Source organism: Hemiscyllium ocellatum, chromosome 18 (assembly GCF_020745735.1).
Source record: "Hemiscyllium ocellatum isolate sHemOce1 chromosome 18, sHemOce1.pat.X.cur, whole genome shotgun sequence".
In the NCBI taxonomy this organism is placed as follows: Eukaryota; Metazoa; Chordata; class Chondrichthyes; order Orectolobiformes; family Hemiscylliidae; genus Hemiscyllium; species Hemiscyllium ocellatum.
The window spans coordinates 30954338-30973332 of NC_083418.1; the positions used below are offsets into that span (position 1 = coordinate 30954338).

The 18995-nt window shown below is 42.7% G+C and overlaps 1 protein-coding gene across 1 annotated transcript in view; it reads right to left on the reverse strand.

Moving 5' to 3' along the window:
- LOC132824173 (sodium/hydrogen exchanger 10-like) overlaps window positions 1–18995 on the reverse strand; it is a 393707-nt gene that overhangs the window by 30935 nt on the left and 343777 nt on the right. The window contains exon 22 of the mRNA XM_060838455.1: window positions 18651–18839. Within this exon, the coding sequence (XP_060694438.1) occupies window positions 18651–18839 (189 nt within the window). The remainder of the gene's footprint in view (window positions 1–18650; window positions 18840–18995) is intronic.

Sequence of the window (18995 nt, forward strand, 5' to 3'; positions counted from 1 at the left end):
AAGTATATACTTCCCTTGACCAGAGGACAGCGCTGATCGGGACAGGCTTTGTGAGGAGTCGAGGTGGTGCATTCGTGCGCCCGACACCCAGGAGTGCCGTGGTGGAGAGAGAGACAAAAGACAGAGGACCAGGGACAGAGACAGGCACAGAGTTACGGACAGAGCGACTGTGTGTGTGTGTGTATGTGTGTGTGAGAGGGACTTTGTTTGTGAGAAAGATAGAGTCTCTGGGTGTGTAAACGTCTGTATGTGTGTATAAGTATTTCTGTGTTTGTAAAAGTTTGTGAGAGAAGATGAGTTTGTGTGTGGAAGTCTGTGAGAGAAGTTTGCATGGTTGCCCTAGAGAGAGTGAATGCTGCGTGCGCCGGCAGTGTGTATGTTTGAAAGAGAGAGACTGGCTGAAGGCATTCTCAGCTAACAAGCAGTTTAACACTTTGTGCTTTGGCTTGAATTCATCTGTTTGTTAATAGTTTTATGTTTAAAACTTGTTGTCTGTCATTTGATTCAGTGTGCTATTTTTGATTATAATTTCATGAATGCTTAACATGATTTTCTTTCAGGATAGAATTTTAATAGATATTGAGAGAGGGAGAAAAGATTAGGTGGTATCTGATAAGGTTGATCCCCATTTTTTTTTGGGAGAAATTTTTATGTTTAAATGAAAGTATTAAAAGGTGGACAGCAGGAAAATTTATTTTTGACAACAGCTTACAGTGAGAAACGACAGAGATAGTGACAAAGAAAGATAGAAACAGAAACAAGGGGGGGGGGCAGGCTTTTAAATCACCTATGCAAGTGAAAGAGGAATGAGGTGTTATGAAAGAAGATCCCAGAGGGCAGGAGAGGCAGAAAAGAGTGTTTGGATCTCAGCAAAGAATATAAAAAATGTAAGGAATACTAGATTTATTGTACTCCGAGGAGTACAGGTGGGGAATGCGAGGAATCTCTCATTTCCATGACCCTAAGATTATGCATTTTTTGAAAAAGCCTCCTGTGTTCCGGGCACACAGGGGCGTTTGCTAAATTACCAGAGGGCTTTCTCTTCTCAGGGAGGGTATTGAGAGCTGTGTGATTCTCGGGGATGATTGAGAAACAGCCATATACACAGCCCACTGTAATAACGATTGAGCAACATAAAATCACTCTACCCCAACTCCTTGCTCTGAAGTGTCCAGTGAACCTATTAGCGAGGGATGCATTCTCGAAGCTTGGAGTGCGCATTCGTTGCTTGACTGATGAGATGCGGTTTATGCACTTTGTATAAACCTTCTTGTAAATACAGATATACATAATGTACATATTTAGAATAACAAATCATGTAAATACCAAGTAAAACTTATTACTATTTGTATTGGCAATGTTTGTGAATTTGAATATGTTCTAGTAGAAAAAAGAGTTTTCCATCCAACTCTTCCAATGTTCTTATAAATGTAGAAGAGACAGCAGGTAATCGTGCTCAAAATTTATCACACCAGGTAACACGTCGCAAAACAAATTAATATTCAAAAAAAAAATCTTGTTTAGAGTGCATCTTATTGGATAGGGTCCAAAAAGCTTGAAATATCTATATTGTAGGAATAAAGACAATAATGCAACTAAATTAATATGGAATTTAGTAATCTGTGATGAAATACAAACTGATTTTAATAATTAATGTTCTAAATTACTAATTGTTGATTCATTTTCAAAATAAAATATTAAAGCTGCAGACACTGCAGATAAGGATTATAAGCGAAGCAATTTCTAGTCCAGAGATTAGAGTATTTGTATTGTGGGATTTGGCTATAGCTCAGACGCTCTATTTTGCGTGAGTAAAGTTTTTAAAACATTACAAGACCAAAAAAAAACCTTTGAACTTTGGTATAATTCCTGAACCTATAAAGTTCCCTTTTATGTCCTCCCTGTGTCAGTTCATAGCAAGTACAACTTCCAAATAAATTGTGAATATGTTTTAATGTATAAATACTGCATGGTCTGGGCAGTCATTGACTTCCAATTTTTTTTTCTCTCTGGTTTCCATTGCCACCGGGGTGGAATTGCTTGTGGTTTATAATGATTTTTTTCAAGGGGTTTCTGTTTGCACTGCCGGCAGTTTCATTGCTTTTCTCAAGTGGGTGTGAATTTCTGTGATTTTTGTTCCCATAGACTGGGGCAGCCAGGTGTGTGTGTGTGTTTTTCTATTGGACGAGGAACTCCCATTCAGCAATGGAGGGTTCTGATTGGCTAGGGAACTCCCATTGAATTTAATTCACAGTTGTATAAGCGACATTGGGATATTTTTAAAATTAAAACAATAAAGAGCCAAAATAGGTAGCGCCCTGGACCCAGTATTATGTTGACAGTGGCTTCAGGGCCAAGTTGCAGACAGAGTTCTTTTTCTTTTAACCAAAATAACAAACTCATGTTTCAGAACAAACAGAGACAGATAAAGAAAAATGGAAGGTGAAAAAAGACAAAGGGAAGAGAAACCAAGAGAGAAGGATAGATAGAAGGATTGCGAGGAATAAGGGTTAGGGGTAAGGAGATTCACAAAGGACTGTGCAAACAGAGAGAGAGCGCGTGTATAGCTAGCAAAACATTTAACCCTTTGTGATTTGGTTTGAATGCACATTTGTTTGTTGGTGATTGAATGAGTAAGTTTTGTTTCTAGGGCTTGAGTTCCAGGACTGCTGTTTAAAGTGATTTCGTTTTATGTTAACTTAACATGATTTAGATGCATCTGTTTGCTTGGTGATTGAATTCTTGTTTTTTGTTTCTAGAGCTTGAGTTCCGGGACTGCTGTTTAAAGTGATTTCTTTTTATGTGAACTTAACATGATTTTTTAAGGCTAATAACTTCTGTTCTTTTATGAGTCATGACTCCCTAACTACTTTTCTTAATAACCTCTTTTATTTTTACATAAAAGCAATATATGAAGGACAGTCGAAGTTTCGTTCGACAGTGGGTAGTTGTAAAAACAAAAACTTCCATGGTTATTATCTGTGACCTTGGATTCGACCATTGTGCATGCGTTAGAAGTTTTTAACTTGAATTGACAAATTGTTGTAAGACAGCTCTGATTATTTTTACGACCTAAAGTATTGCAATTGAGAAATGATTGGTCAGGAGTACATAAGAAAACTAATTTTGGATCTAAATTAGGGTACTAAATCTGGACGATTACAGTGGATTTCAAAATTGGGAACTGTATGCATTTTACATTTTAAATATTAAACACTGAATAAATGGACGTAAATATATAAATATGTTTACAAGTTAGGAACAGGCCTTAAAGTTAGTCAAGCATGAATTGATAAATTGGTGTTTGAGCATATGGGAAGATTGGAACATTGGAAAATTTCTTAAAAGAAAGAAACAGGGAAGAACATAACGACTTGTCCCCTTTGGGAAGTGTTGATAGGGGACAAGGAGATTGGGTTTGTGTGTGACCCCCTCACCAGTGGGGAGGTCGGAACATTTAAAGGGAAATGACGGTCCTGGTTGAGAATCCGATAGGATTGTCAGAACAAATTAATTTATTTTTGAGGCCCAGTCTGTATTTGTGGGCTGAGTTAATGTCTATTTTGAATATACTATTTACTGCGGGAGAAAGGAGACTTATATGGGGATGCTGGATAGGGAAAGATACGGAAGATAGAAGGGTGAAGTGGGATAAATCCATTAAATGAATTGTTAGGAGGGGCACAGAAAGTGTTTGTAAAGAGAGAAAGGGCGAGTGACAGGAGCAGAATGTGTAAATGATGGTAGCTGCAGTTGATGAGGTAATTAGGAGAAGAATGCAGCCAAAAGTGAGCAACCGGAACAGCGAGTGATAGCATGTAGGGCAGAGAAGAAAGGGAGTAGGGAGAGACATGGAGGAGCATTTGATAGAGAGTTTGAGCGACAGGGGCAGAGACGAAGGTCTCCACAGGCAGGATGCCATTATTGTGGAAGGATAGGGCATTTTGGGCGGGAGTGTCCTGATCTATAAAGGGAAGAAAGAGCCATTCCGTTTATGATTTTGATAACGACAGGGAAGGGAACAACAACTGGCATCATTTCTGAGCAGTCAGGGGTTAAAAAAACCCAGTCATAGATTGGCTGAATAGCACATTCGGTAGATGGGGAACTGTGCTGGGACAGCTGGCCCTTGGTTTATGCATCTCTGTTGCTATCTTTATTACCTGTGGTTGTTGTTGTATACCATGTATCAGGACGCTTGTGACACGAACGATCGACCATGCCCTGACGGGAAAGGATAACCCCCCACCCACATACCAGGCAGCGGTGCTGGAGGAGCCTGTGATGGGGGCACCCCAAGGAAAGATTGCGGGATCGGTATCAGAGGGAATGGAGGAGATATGCCTGAGAGAGAAGCGCGGGACAACTTATGATTTTACTTTATAACTGTATCTCTCATTTCTAATCCTTCCCATTTAGGGCCTCAGAATGTGAGGGCTGAGGTGCAGAGACCCCCTAGTTGTGTATTTTTTTCTTTCCCGTTCAAATTGACACCATGTAAATTTGTGCTTTTATGCTGCAGTTAGAGATTGTGAAGTGCTATATGCCTCGAGACTCAAGAGACTATTGTTCACTCAAGAGATTCCTAGCCATCATCTGGTATTCCTAAATGGCTTCGATTGGTCTCGACGGCCACTGTTCACAATGATAAGCCAGTTACCACTGCCCGTGTCCGTACTTGACAGCTGTAAAATGGATGTGGGTTTTTATTGGTCAAGTGAAGGTGACTGGTTAGCCAATGACGGGTAAGATTCCTCGAGCGAGGGACAACCTAAGACAGGCACAGTCGTGCATTGACCTTCAGAATAATGGCCTGTGGTCATGTGGTTTTAACAGATGCCTGGCTTTTGTATCCGTGTCGGGAATCTGGTCAAGTTTCTGGCTTGCAAAGCAGCTTGATATAAGGAAAATCGTGGACCCAGCAGTTTGACATTGTATTCACTGTATTTTTGACAAAGGAAAATGCCAGTTTTGTGTCATCTTCCAGAACCGACTTAACAACAAACCTTTGGGAAGGAAGGAGAGCTCATTGAATCCTATTGCAAAAAAGATTTGACACTATGTCAGTAGTTTGAAAATTTATTTTAAGATGTCATGGTATAATACGACCGATTTTACTGGGAGGTTGTACAATTGGGTGTTCTTTGGACAGCAGACCTTCATTCTGCAGGCGTCCTAACTCATCCACTTTGTGTTTTCCTCTGGTTCTCTTCGCTTTTGTTATCATACTCAGTAATCGTTTTGTTGGTTTTGAGATAGCTTTTTGTGTATGTTTACGACTTTTGAGTGCTTATGTCTGTTATGTATTATTTCACTGCTTCTCGTGCCTTAACGATTGTATGCGAACTGGAGAGGTGCCTAGAGTAGGGATTTTTGGCGACACGGATTGCTTTGTGAGGTTGTATGCTGCTTAGGGACTCCTATCCCCTATAACTATGTCTCCCTAGAGTCAGACAAGCCGGGTTTAGCTAATTGGTCGGTCTTGCAAAGGAGCGATGGAGGGGCGCTCACCGACCGTCCGGGTCCTGACTGCTGTGTGCGAACTGCTGTATTTTGTGTGGCCTCTTTCGAGGCCAAGGGAGGGAGTGTTGGGATCCATTATTAAGGTTAGGCAGTGTAAGAAACTTTATTGTTAGGTAGTGCTCACGTAAGGTAGTATTAGCAAGTCTGGAACTTGTTAGCTTCACTAGACAACAGTAAGCCATTATGTTACACTAAGAACAGACTGAAAAGCTGATGGCATAGCCTGAAGAGGCCCCAGGGAGGGTGAGAGATAACAGGACATTAGAGCCGTGTCTAGATACACGTAGCTCAAACTGAGGTAATAGAACGTTATCAGGCGAGACCCAATCACATATGAAAATTCTGAGTTTTACCAAATAAGGGTGTAACTCTGGAATGTGAGAGAACAAAAGGATAGACAAATTTAAAAAATAGTCAGAAGGCGCTTTCTCCAGTGAGCTGAAAACACCTCACTGTATTTTGTGTACGGCTCTCTCTCAGTAAACAGCTTATATTTTGAATCAGATCCAGTGTTTCTCTCCTTCAAACGAACACGGGGACGGTAGCCCGTCCTAACAAAATGTATAAACATATATAAAGAAGTATAAAATTTTAAAAAAACCTAAACTAGCTATTTAATTAACTAAATAAATAACTAACAACAAACAAATAAAATAGTAATAACTCAGCCCAGTCAAACAAAACACTCATACATTCACAGTTCCTCCTCCCTGGATATTGGACTCATGAAACACAATCGTTATGGCTATATAAAAGCCCTTGTTAGTGTGGCAGATAAATCTGTGTCCAGGTATTTCAAAAAGGGTTGCCATGCCTTGTAAAAATTCTCAGTTTTGTGGTGTACCATATTTGTGAGAAAATCCAGGGGATTATGCTCCATAACAATCTTCTGCCAACCCGACAGGCCTGGGGGGTATGCTCCATAACAATCTTCTGACAACCCAACAGGCCTGGGGGGTTTTCTGATATCCAACCTAGCAAGATATTCTTCCTTGCACAGAAATTAAGAATATTAAAATGTTTTGCCAAATGCGAGTCTGCAGGAAATACAATGGGTAGGCCCAAAAGGAGCGAAATAGGATCCTTCTCCACCCTTACACCTAAAATCCTCTCCATTGCACCCACCACAGCGCTCCAATAGGTTTGAAGCCTGTCACAAGACCAAAGACAATGGGTAAAAGTGCCCGTACAGACCTTGCACTTGGGACATACCCCTGATACCCCTGGTTTAAATTTTGACAAACGGTCTGGGGCTAAGTGGACCCTGTGGAGAATCTTCAACTGTAAAGCATGGGTCCTATTGCAAATTGATATCTTCCTTGCATTCTCCCAAATATCATCCCATGCCTCTGAAGAAACTTCAACACCCAGCTCTCTTTCCCACATCCTGCAGAATTGATCAGACTCATCTGAGGTGGCACCCCCCCCCCCAATTGGTGATATAGAGTACTAACAGAGAGTATACTCTTAGCCCTTAGTACCCCACTTTCTATGTCAGATTTGTAGGGATCACTCAAAAGTGTGGTCTTTTTTTGAATAAAATCCCTAACTTGAAAAAAACGAAAGAGGTCTCTATTAGGTAACTCGTTCTTCCGTACTAACTGATCCAAAGACATCATTACATCTCCCTCAAATAAATCACCCATGCAAGATATACCCCTAGCTGTCCAAAGTTTAAATCCTGAATCTATCATACCTGGTTGAAAACTCGGCATATCCACTAAAGGTATAAACAAAGATGTTTTGCCAATATTACCTTCCCTCTGCTGAATGCCCTCCATGCTTTGACAATATTGATGACTATTGGGTTATGGCAATATTCCCTAAATGTCCTCACCTTGTCCAAAAACAGCAAACTGGTAAGGGGGCATCTTGCCATATTAAAAGAGGGTCCCCACAAACCCAGTCACTTACGTAGGTCAAAAGTGAGCTTAATTGGTAATTTTTAATGGCCAGAAGGTCTACTCCCCCCAATCTGTGAGGCAACCGCAGTTTGGCTAATTTAATGAGGGGCCGTTTACAGTACCAGATAAAGGAGCTTAATCAACTGTTCAGTCTCCTGAGTGTTTGTTTATTGAAAGTCAGGGGAAGCATCCGTACAGGGAATAGCAAACTAGGGAGAATATTCATCTTAATAAGCGCTATCCGAGCCAGCCATGAGACTGGAAGTGCCTCCCATCTTTGGAGATCTTGTTTAATTTTTTCAAATAATTGAGTAAAATTGGCTTTGAACAGCCAATCCAGAACTGGAGCTGAAAATGTGTTGCTGGAAAAGCGCAGCAGGTCAGGCAGCATCCAAGGAACAGGAGAATCAACGTTTCGGGCATAAGCTCTTTTTCAGGAATGAGGAAAGTGTGTCCAGCAGGCTAAGATAAAAGGTAGGGAGGAGGGACTTGGGGGAGGGGCATTGGTCCTCACCCTTAAACTGACTGAACTGGTCCTCACCCTGAACAACTTCTCTTTCCAATCCTCCCACTTCCTCCAAACGAAAGGAGTAGCCATGGGCACCGGCATGGGCCACAGCTATGCCTGTCTCTTCGTAGGATATGTGGAACAGTCCATCTTCCGCAGTTACACTGGCACCATCCTCCACCTTTTCCTCCGCTACATCGATGACTGTATCGGTGCTGCCTTGTGCTCCCACGAGGAGGTTGAACAGTTCATCCACTTTACCAACACCTTCCACCCCGATCTCAAATTCACCTGGACCGTCTCAGACTCCTCCCTCCCCTTCCTAGACCTTTCCATTTCTATCTCGGGTGAGCGAATCAACATGGACATTTACTATAAACCGACTGACTCCCACAGCTACCTAGACTACACCTCCTCCCACCCTGCCCCCTGTAAAAACGCTATCCCATATTCCCAATTCCTTCGTCTCCGCTGCATCTGCTCCCAGGAGGACCAGTTCCAATACCATACAACCCAGATGGCCTCCTTCTTCAAAGACCGCAATTTCCCCCCAGACGTGATCGACGATGCCCTCCGCCGCATCTCCTCCACTTCCCACTCCTCCGCCGTTGAGCCCTGCCCCTCCCACCGCCACCAGGACAGAACCCCACTGGTTTTCACCTACCACCTCACCAACCTCCATATACAGCGTATCATCTGCCGTCATTTCCGCCACCTCCAAACAGACCCCACCACCAGGGATATATTTCCCTCCCCTCCCCTATCAGCGTTCCGAAAATACCACTCCCTCTGTGACTCCCTCGTCAGGTCCACACCCCCCACCAACCCAACCTCCACTCCCGGCACCTTCCCCTGCAACCGCAGGAAATGCAAACTTGCGCCCACACCTCCTCCCTTACTTCTCTCCAAGGCTCCAAGGGATCCTTCCATATCCGCCACAAATTTACCTGCACCTCCACACACATCATTTATTGCATCCGCTGCACCCGATGTGGCCTCCTCTATATTGGGGAGACAGACCGCCTACTTGCGGAACGTTTCAGAGAACACCTCTGCGACACCCGGACCAACCAACCCAACCACCCCGTGGCTCAACACTTCAACTCCCCCTCCCACTCCACCAAGGACATGCAGGTCCTTGGACTCCTCCATCGCCAGACCATAGGAACATGACGATTGGAGGAAGAGCGCCTCATCTTCCACCTAGGAACCCTCCAACCACAAGGGATGAACTCAGATTTCTCCAGTTTCCTCATTTCCCCTCCCCCCACCTTGTCTCAGTCGGTTCCCTCAACTCAGCACCGCCCTCCTAACCTGCAATCTTCTTCCTGACCTCTCCGCCCCCACCCCACTCCGGCCTATCACCGTCACCTTGACCTCCTTCCACCTATCGCATCTCCAACGCCCCTCCCCAATGTCCCTCCTCCCAACCTTTTATCTTAGCCTGCTGGACACACTTTCCTCATTCCTGAAGAAGGGCTTATGCCCAAAACGTCAATTCTCCAGTTCCTTGGATGCTGTCTGACCTGCTGCGCTTTTCCAGCAACACATTTTCAGCTCTGATCTCCAGCATCTGCAGTCCTCACTGCCCAAATACACAAAACCCCCTTGTGACCACCTAGATGGAAATCTATAGTCACTCTCAAGAGCCAACTCTTTCTTAAGACCACCCATAGGCATAGTCTCTGATTTAGCAAAATTAATCTTATACCCTGAAAAAGCGCCCAACACGTGAATGCATTGTATCAGGCAAGGCACTACGACTGCTGGATTTGTCAAGAAAATTAGAACATCATCTGCATACAGCGAGATCTTATGTAATTTTGGCCTCTGCCGACGGTTCAATCACCAATGTAAAAAGTAATGGTGAAAGGGGACAGCCCTGCCGGCTGCCCCTAGAAATATTAAAATTGCTTGATCGTATCCCGTTGGTAATGACTGCAGCGAGAGGTACACTGTAGAGAACCTTTATCCATCTTATGAAAACTTCGCCCAGACCAAACTGGTCTAGAGTGTAGAAAAGGTACGGCCACTCAACTCGGTCAAATGCCTTCTCTGCATCTAAAGAAATCACCAATCCCTGTATTGATTGCTGTTGGCATGCTTGAATTACATTAAGCAGCCTCCCTACGTTGTTGGAGGATCTGTGACCTTTTATGAAGCCCGTGTGATCCTTTAATAATAGAGGGTAACACAGTCTCCAGCCTTAAAGCAAGAGCCTTAGAGAGGATCTTAAAGTCCACATTTAAGAGTGAGATGGGCTTGTATCAAGCACAGTCTTCCGGATCCTTCCCTTTTTTAAGTATAAGTGAAATATTGGCCTCTCTCAGAGATGGTGGGAGACAAACATGACTGTATGAATCATTAAACATACTCAGCATCAGGCCTGACAGTATACTTCTAAACTTCTTATAGAATTCACTGGGAAGTCCATCAGGATCGGGTGCCTTTCCACTCTGAAGCTGCCTCACAGCTTCCTGCACTTCTTGCTCTGATAATGGGGCATTGAGAAAAGACTGTTGTTCGGGAGTCACACCCGGGAGCTTCAGATCTCTAAAAAAGGATTCCATTTTGGCCTGCCCCTCCTCACAATTCTCAGACTGATATAACTTAGAGTAAAATCTCTGGAACGCCACATTAATCTGTTTAGAATCACATGTTAAGTTCCCAGACCCTTCCCTAATCGCTGTAATGGTTTGTGGGGCACTTCTCTTTCTGGCAAGGTATGCTAAGTATTTGCCTGGCTTGTCACCATGTTCATATAACCTTTGCTTTGCAAAAGCCAGCTCCTTCTTTGCCGTCTACATGAGCACGGAGTTTAGTGCAGACCGCAGTGCCGTAATCCTCTGCAGTTTGACCGAGGGTCTGTCAAAATTCTTTGAAGAGGTGACAAGTAGGTTAGACCAGGGAAACCCAGTGGATGTGGTCTATCTAGACTTTCAAAAGGCATTTGATAAGGTGCCACATGGGAGGCTGCTGAGCAAGGTGAGGGGCAATGGTGTTCGAGGTGAGCTACTGGGATGGATTGAGGATTGGCCGTCTGACAGAAGGCAGAGAGTTGGGATAAAAGGTTCTTTGTCGAGGGAGATCCAAGATGGCGGCGACTCAGCAAGTCTGAGTTTACAGTGCTCTTCCCAAAACCTGGGTAAAGTGGGTTACTCACCCCCACCACACTTACCAAAAAAATTTTCTAACCTTAATTAGCTGTTTACTATTATATTTAAGCAGTTTAATATTAAGTGGATAATGAGTAAACCAAAGGGATCCCGCAGCTCTCAGAAAACAAAGACCCCTCCCCCACCCTCCTCTCCTCCTCAGGCTGCAGCTGATGTAAAAACAGGCCTTGAAGAGATGATTGCCAGGCTGGAATCGACACTCGTCAATTTCATCGCAGAATCCAGACAGAGATGGAACTCATTCGAAGAAAAGCTACAAAAGCACAGCCAGGCTATTGAGGAATTACAGGGCCGAGTGGAGGGGGCGGAGCTAAAGGCCACGACCTCCGAGGCTGCAGCACAAACAGCTGCAGAACAGGTGCGAGCTCTGGAGCAGAGAGTCCGGGCCTTTGAAATCTACATGGATGACCTGGATAATAGAAATCGGAGAAAGAATATCCGTCTTCTGGGCCTCCCTGAACAAGAAGAGAAGGGACAGTTAGCAGTATTTCTGGAGCGATGGTTGCCCCAGCTTTTAAACCTGGGGGCTGAAACTGACCGGGTAAGGGTGGAGTGGGCCTACCGGGTCGCAGTACGCGGATCTGGCCCAAACCAGCGCCCACGCCCGGTCCTGTTCCGGCTGCAGAGTTATAGGGAGAGGCAGATACTCCTGGATGCCTCCAGAAATCTTGGAAAGGATCCTAAAGCTATGATTCATGAAGGATCCAAGATTATGTTATTTCAGGACTTCTCCCCGGCTTTGGCACGAAGGAGGAAGGCGTTTGATGAGGTGAAGAAATGTCTAAGGAACTTAAATATTCAATACACCTTACGCTACCCAGCGACGTTATGCTTTACCCACGAAGGATCCGAGTATAATTTTAGATCACCAGAAGAGGCTAAGGAACTTTTAGACTCGTTTAAATAAATCGTAAGAGACAATTTATGTTGGCTTGCCTCTTCCACACTCCGTGGGGAGAAATGGATACTTTACTCTACTTTACTTTTGCTTCTGGGAGCAGGGTTGTCTTCTCTTGCTATTTTATGTTATTATACTTAATTGTAATTTGTTGGAGTTGTAATTTTATAGTTATGTGTGTTTGTACATGGCATTGATGCTATCAGATATACTCAGGTATGGGTGGGGAGGGGTGGGGGTGGGGCGCTCACTGTCAATTCTAGCTCGGTATTATATCTAAATCCTATTAAGGAGCGCCCGGGTCAAGGGTGGGACACTGTTTGGGAGAGGATATGGTGGACCTTTAGAAAGGAAGTAAGGCCCCCTGAGAACAAGGGGGAGGATCTCCATTCAAACATGTTTTATTTTTTTTGTTCTTATTGTTTGGAAATAGTTTCCTTTTTATTATACTGTTATGAGTGTATTAGAGAACATTTTCTCTTGTTTGAAGGATGTAAGTGACTCAACTATACACTCTGGATAATTGTGGATTAGATTAGTAGTTAACTGAGTTTCACTGTTTTTCTTTCTTCTTTAGTATCATTCCTTTGAATTTTGATGATTAATATAAAAATAGATCTTAAATATATAATGTTTGTGCTTGAAAGTTCTGTTTATTTTTGTAACTCTGTCAAAATATTAAATTTCTAATAAAAATATCTTTAAAAAAAAAGGTTCTTTGTCGGAATGGCAGCCGGTGACGAGCGGTGTCCCACAGGGTTCAGTGTTGAGGCCACAGCTGTTCGCATTATATATTAATGATTTGGATGAAGGGACTGGGGGCATTCTAGCGAAGTTTGCAGATGATACGAAGTTAGGTAGACAGGCAGGTAGTACTGAGGAAGTGGGGAGGCTACAGAAGGATCTAGACAGTTTGGGAGAGTGGTCCAGGAAATGGCTGATGGAATTCAACGTGAGCAAATGCGAGGTCTTGCACTTTGGCAAAAAGAATAAAAGCATAGACTACTTTCTAAACGGTGAGAAAATTCGTAAAGCCAAAGTATAAAGGGATCTGGGAGTGCTAGTCGAGGATTCTCTAAAGGTAAACATGCAGGTTGAGTCCGTGATTAAGAAAGCGAATGCAATGTTGTCACTTATCTCAAAAGGGTTGGAATATAAAAGCAGCGATGTGCTACTGAGACTTTATAAAGCTCTGGTTAGGCCCCATTTGGAGTACTGTGTCCAGTTTTGGTCCCCACACCTCAGGAAGGACATACTGGCACTGGAATGTGTCCAGCAGAGATTCACACGGATGATCCCTGGAATGGTAGGTCTAATATATGAGGAATGGCTGAGGATCCTGGGATTGTATTCATTGGAGTTTAGAAGATTAAGGGGAGACTTAATAGAGACGTACAAGATAATACATGGCTTGGAAAGGGTGGACGCTAGGAAATTGTTTCCATTAGGCTAGGAGACTAGGACCTGTGGACACAGCCTTAGAATTAGAGGGGGTAAATTCAGAACAGAAATGCGGAGACATTTCTTCAGCCAGAGAGTGGTGGGCCTGTGGAATTCATTGCCACAGGGTGCAGTGGAGGCTGGGATGCTAAATGTCTTCAAGGCAGAGATTGATAGATTCTTGTTGTCTCGAGGAATTAAGGGCTAGGGGGAGAACGCTGGTAAGTGGAGTTGAAATGTCCATCAACCATGATTGAATGGCGGAGTGGACTTGATGGGCCGAATGGCCTTACTTCCACTCCTATGTCTTATGGTCTTGTGGTCTTATGATCTTAGGCGTTCTCAGCTGCCTTCAACCGTGCTTCAAGAAGACATTGCTGCTCACCCTTCTGCCACTTCCTACTTGTGGAATATGAAATAACTAACCCTCTGGCATAAGCTTTGGCAGTTTCCCAGAGAACAAATGAGCTATCAACCGAGACTATGTTGATGTCTAGGAATGCCCGAAATTCCCGAGAGAAATACTCCACAAACTTGCTGTCCATGAGAATAAAAGGTTCCATTCGCCAGTACCTTGAATCCACTGTAATATCCTTAATTTTAACCATGAGGTACACTGGAGCATGATCAGAGATGGCAATTTTACCAATCGTACAGGATGCCACCAGATCCAGAGTTACTGCAGGGATCAGAAAAAAATCAATCCTCGTGTGACATCTATACAGATTAGAGAAAAACGTGAAATCCCTACCTGTAGGGTGGAGACATCTCCAGACGTCCACCAATCATAATTCCCACACAAACCCAATAACTGTTTAGTTTGTGCAGAGGATATTGAGGGACCTTTAGGTAACCTGTCTACTGTGAGGCAGTTAAAATCTCCCCCTATAATGTTGTGTCGAGACTTGAGACTTATCAGTTTAGAAAGAGCATCTACCAAGAATTCAAGAGGATGAGCTGGGGGACAATAAACATTAAAATGCCATATTCTTCCCCATTTATCAAGGCTTTAAGAATTACAAACCTCCTGTATGTGTCTTTAACACATTCCAACAATTTAAATGAGAGATTTTTCCTTATCAATATAGCCACTCCCCTACTTTTGGTCTTAAATGATGAAAAATAAACTCGGTCAAAGCCATTCTGCTGTAATTTCAGATGCTCATTGTCATCCAAATGTGTCTCCTGTAACAAAGCAATATCCACCTTCTTCTTTCTAAGACTCAAGAGTACCTTCTTCCTCTTAATTGGTGAGTGACTTCCCTTCATATTCCAGGTACACCATTTAATCAAATCATTAGCCATAATCTTCTGCAATTACATTTAAATTCCAGAGAGGAGGAACCCGAACCACAAATTGCTGAGCCTTAGTGTCGCATGGTCCACCAAATATAAAAAAACAACATAAACTAAAACCACTACTTTTAACAAACATACAAAATTATTCAAAATAAAAAACAACAAAAACCAGAAAACAAACCAACATATAAAGCACCAATAGCGCTGAGTAGGGGAACTCACCCCGTGCCCGGAAGGGACAACTACTGTCCCAAACTGCCCATAAATAGGCATCTAACGATCTCAACCACCTTCACTTCTCCCAGCTAGAGCCGCATCGCAAGCACAAGCTAAAAAGAATAAACACCCCACAGAATATCAATATGAATAAAAAAAATTCTTTTATAAAAAAAAGGGAATAAATACCCCACCCATCCTTTGGTATATCCTAACTTAGAAATTTAAAATGTACATCTTAACCACCGCCAGACATAGTTTGAACCAAATTATTATCAATAGAGGGAAAAAAAGGGGAAAAACAAAGCTCCAACCGGATTTCCTCCATTTCTTTTACAGAATGATAAACGCATACCCAAGCAACAATATTTATACATACTACAATTGTTTAAATTAGGTTAGTTTGTCCACAAAGTCTCTTGCCTTCTCCGATGTGTCAAAGAGATGCATGGAACCATCTAAGGTGACCTGAAGCACTGCCGGATATCTCAGGTAGTAACTGAATCCCAAGCTCCTTCAATCTTCTCTTGACACCATCATACGATTTTCGTTTCTGGATCACCGCCGCTGAAAAGTCCTGAAAAAACATGATCTTAGACTCCTCGTAAATTAGGGCCTTTGTATCCTTCCCCTGGAGTCTGGAAGCCTCCATGACTCTCTCCTTATCCCGGTAATGATAGAACCGCACCAGGAAAGGACGAGGGCGTTGACCCAGACCCAACCTCCGTGGTGTGACCCGGTGAGCCCTCTCTATCTTCAATCCTCTCATGCCAGTTTCCAAGTCAAGGAATTTTGGAAGCCAATCTTTAACAAATTCCGCATGCTGCTCACCTTCCTTACCCTCAGGCAGACCGATGATCCGAATGTTTTTTCTCCTGCCCCTGTTTTCAAGATCATCCACTTGGTCACGCAAATTACAAACCTGCGAATTCAGGACTTGGATCTGTTCCTTGATTGAACTGGCATCAGCTTCCACCACTGTGACCCTGTGCTCCACCTCATCCATCCTCTTCTCCAGGTCTCCCAGCTGCTGTTCATGCTTCTGCAGCATTAGAGAGACTGGAGCCAGCTTCTCTTCAATCTGTTTCCCCAACATCTCGTGAGATTTCGAGAGCTGGTTCACCAGGTCCTGGAGAGTAATCAGCTCCGAGGCTACTGCAGGCTGAGCTGCAGGCCCAGCCTCAGATGCTCCTCCTCCCTTTTTAGGCATTTCTGGACAGCTGAAGATACAGTTAAGTCAATTTTTAAATGTTTCTTGGGGCTCCACAATCTTTCCAATGCCCCAAGAAATCCTGATGACCTGGGTTGGGTGGGTTAAAGGACCGTCCTGCTCCTGCTGCGATGCAAAGCTCTGCCGTGTGATCTTCTCAGATCGCCGCCATCTTAGATCCCTCTTCTTCAGATTTTAATGATGAAAAAGAAAATTACTGGGATCTTGCACAGTTTCTTACATTCCAGATTCTAGAAATTTTGTCTTTTCAAGATACAACCAGAGATTCAAGAGTGGCAGCCCTCACACCATCTGCTGACCAGCCAATCCTTCCTAAGGATTCAGTCTTGCTTTTGTCCATAGCACTCCAAAGACAATGTTGCCATTGTCAAGGCAAGGAGAAACCTCTGTTTGAGAACCAAAAGGACTACAGAGCAGTCCAAGATTCCTGAATATTAACAAGCTATCCTAGTACTGACAAAAACTGACATATTCACCCTAACAGTCCCATGGAATAGCCCAAAGGAGGGTCTTATTTTGCTTGCCTCGTGTTCCTCTTTGTTTCTAGAGGTGGAGTTCAGTTCATCCTCCATAATTAATCATATGAGTTAGACAGCTGGAGTGGTAGGTGATATATTTCCCAGGTGCTGAAGATTCTCCCAGAGGTTCAGGACAGAGCATGGACAACAAATTGAACAAAGCACTTGGGGAAGATATAGGATAATGAATTAGATTCTATTGTGCTAATGAATGGTATCAGGCATCAATGATGCTGATATGAGATAAACTTGGAAAAAGTGCCACTCCAGCATGGTTCCAGAAATGCTCTATCATACCTATTTATGTGTATACACTAAATAGTTAATAAAGGTTCTTATTCGGTAATATGAAAATAGGCTTGCCTCTCTTTACATCCTCAGTATCATCTCATAACTCCAAAGTATGCACCAAGGAATGGTGTCACCCTGACAAAGCCCCATCCAGTTCTCTCCAATCCACAATATATTCCCCTCTCCTGGCATAAACAGTGTCATTTATGTATCTTATGCAGCAGCAGGTAGTGAACTGCAGTTATATATAGCATTTGAACCAACCTGGAGAAGCCCAATGTAAAGGGATGACTGGAAGTTTACAACCATAAACAATGTTATCCATGCCCTGCTTTGACCCTACAGGTCTGACTGCAAAAGCTTGCAGAACACCATGAATACCTCCTGCATAAAATTGAGATGACATCCAGAGGTCAGAGATTTGCTCCCAGAAAACTGAGGTGAACAACGTCTCCTGCTGAGGACTTTCCCACCCCTTCTCCCTATGTGTTCTTTTGTGCAGCTTCTGCTCAACAAGGTCAACAAGGTTGGTAACTGCAGCATTCACATCTAGAAGCAAGTGTTATGTACAGAACCCAAAGAAAAACCAGCAAAATTATGAATGACACATGCTAATCTGACTCATCTTGCTTATTTCAAACAGTTTTATTCCAACAGTATGTTCAATTCCAAGTATTACTGTTTTTTTAACCTCCCAAGTCAGAATCAAGCCCTTCGACATTTATGGCATCACTTCCAATTGACTTTCTCAACTTAAAACAACTCTGGAAACCAACAAGCATCACTACAGATACACACAGAGATAGGAGAACTTAATCAGCAACTAACATCAGAGTGGCTTAGGATCCATTTAAATAGCAATGATGGGTTACTTCTGCCATTGAACATGTGCTTAGTTATGTGTTTAAGAAAGGGCAGTAAATGAATTGATGAGATTGAAACCAGTAGCACTGGGTCAAATCAGTTTGACACAATGATTGACACCATGATCTTGCATACTTGTACTTTTTAATCAATCTGTTCAGAGATGTTATGATAGGTCTCTGAAGCCGATAGGACTTTAACTTGGGTCTGCTGGCCCAGATGTATGGACCTTACTACTGCATCACAAGATGCTTCTCTAATATATTTTGTAAATTTAAAAAATATTAGCCTATTTTTCCTAATCAAACTTTCAGAGATGTTATTACACACCCCTGGAGACTTTAACCCAGGCCTCCCGCTCCAGGGGTAGGGGGCTTTATCACTGTGCCACAAGAAGGCCCTTTGTGTACTTTGTATAATTATGGCAAACACTTGTACCACCTGTACTAAGACCTTTATCAATTAAGTCACACTTGAGTCTGTATTCCCAGTGTGGCCAATAATGCGGAGCCATAAATGGCAACCATACAATGGGTATTATGAGGCTGAATTTTGCAACCAAAATGTCTTACTTAGCAATAGTAATTGTTACAAAAAGTAAGAATCATCAGGAGTGTCTAGATTGTGCTCCTCCTTGTCACTCTCTGATTAATATATGAAAGTGAAGCATTAAAATTAAAGGTGCTTCTTATGCATTTCCAAAAATATAATATATATATATATATATATGCACTGTTTTTTTTATAACTGATTTAATAACTATTTGAAGATAGATTTCATACCTGGTGAGTAGTTTTTGAAATATAACAAGGAGCATCATATTGTCGCTGTGACTGTACATCCTCAGCACTTCCATAAACAAGAAACGCATCCTCTACTGTCCCATCATAAAGATCAAATCTGTTGTTTTTTTCTATATCCACCACATAAGATCGAGCCAGATAAGCACAGATGCTATTATATGACCAGCCCTAGAATAAAATTAGTCATTAGATTCAGGAAGAAGTAGATGAATAATTTTGTACAGTTTTCATTTTTTTTTCACATTAAAACATCCTACATTTAAAGAATAACCATCAGTCGGGAAATTCAAGCTGTCAACATACAAATGACATAGAATAAATATT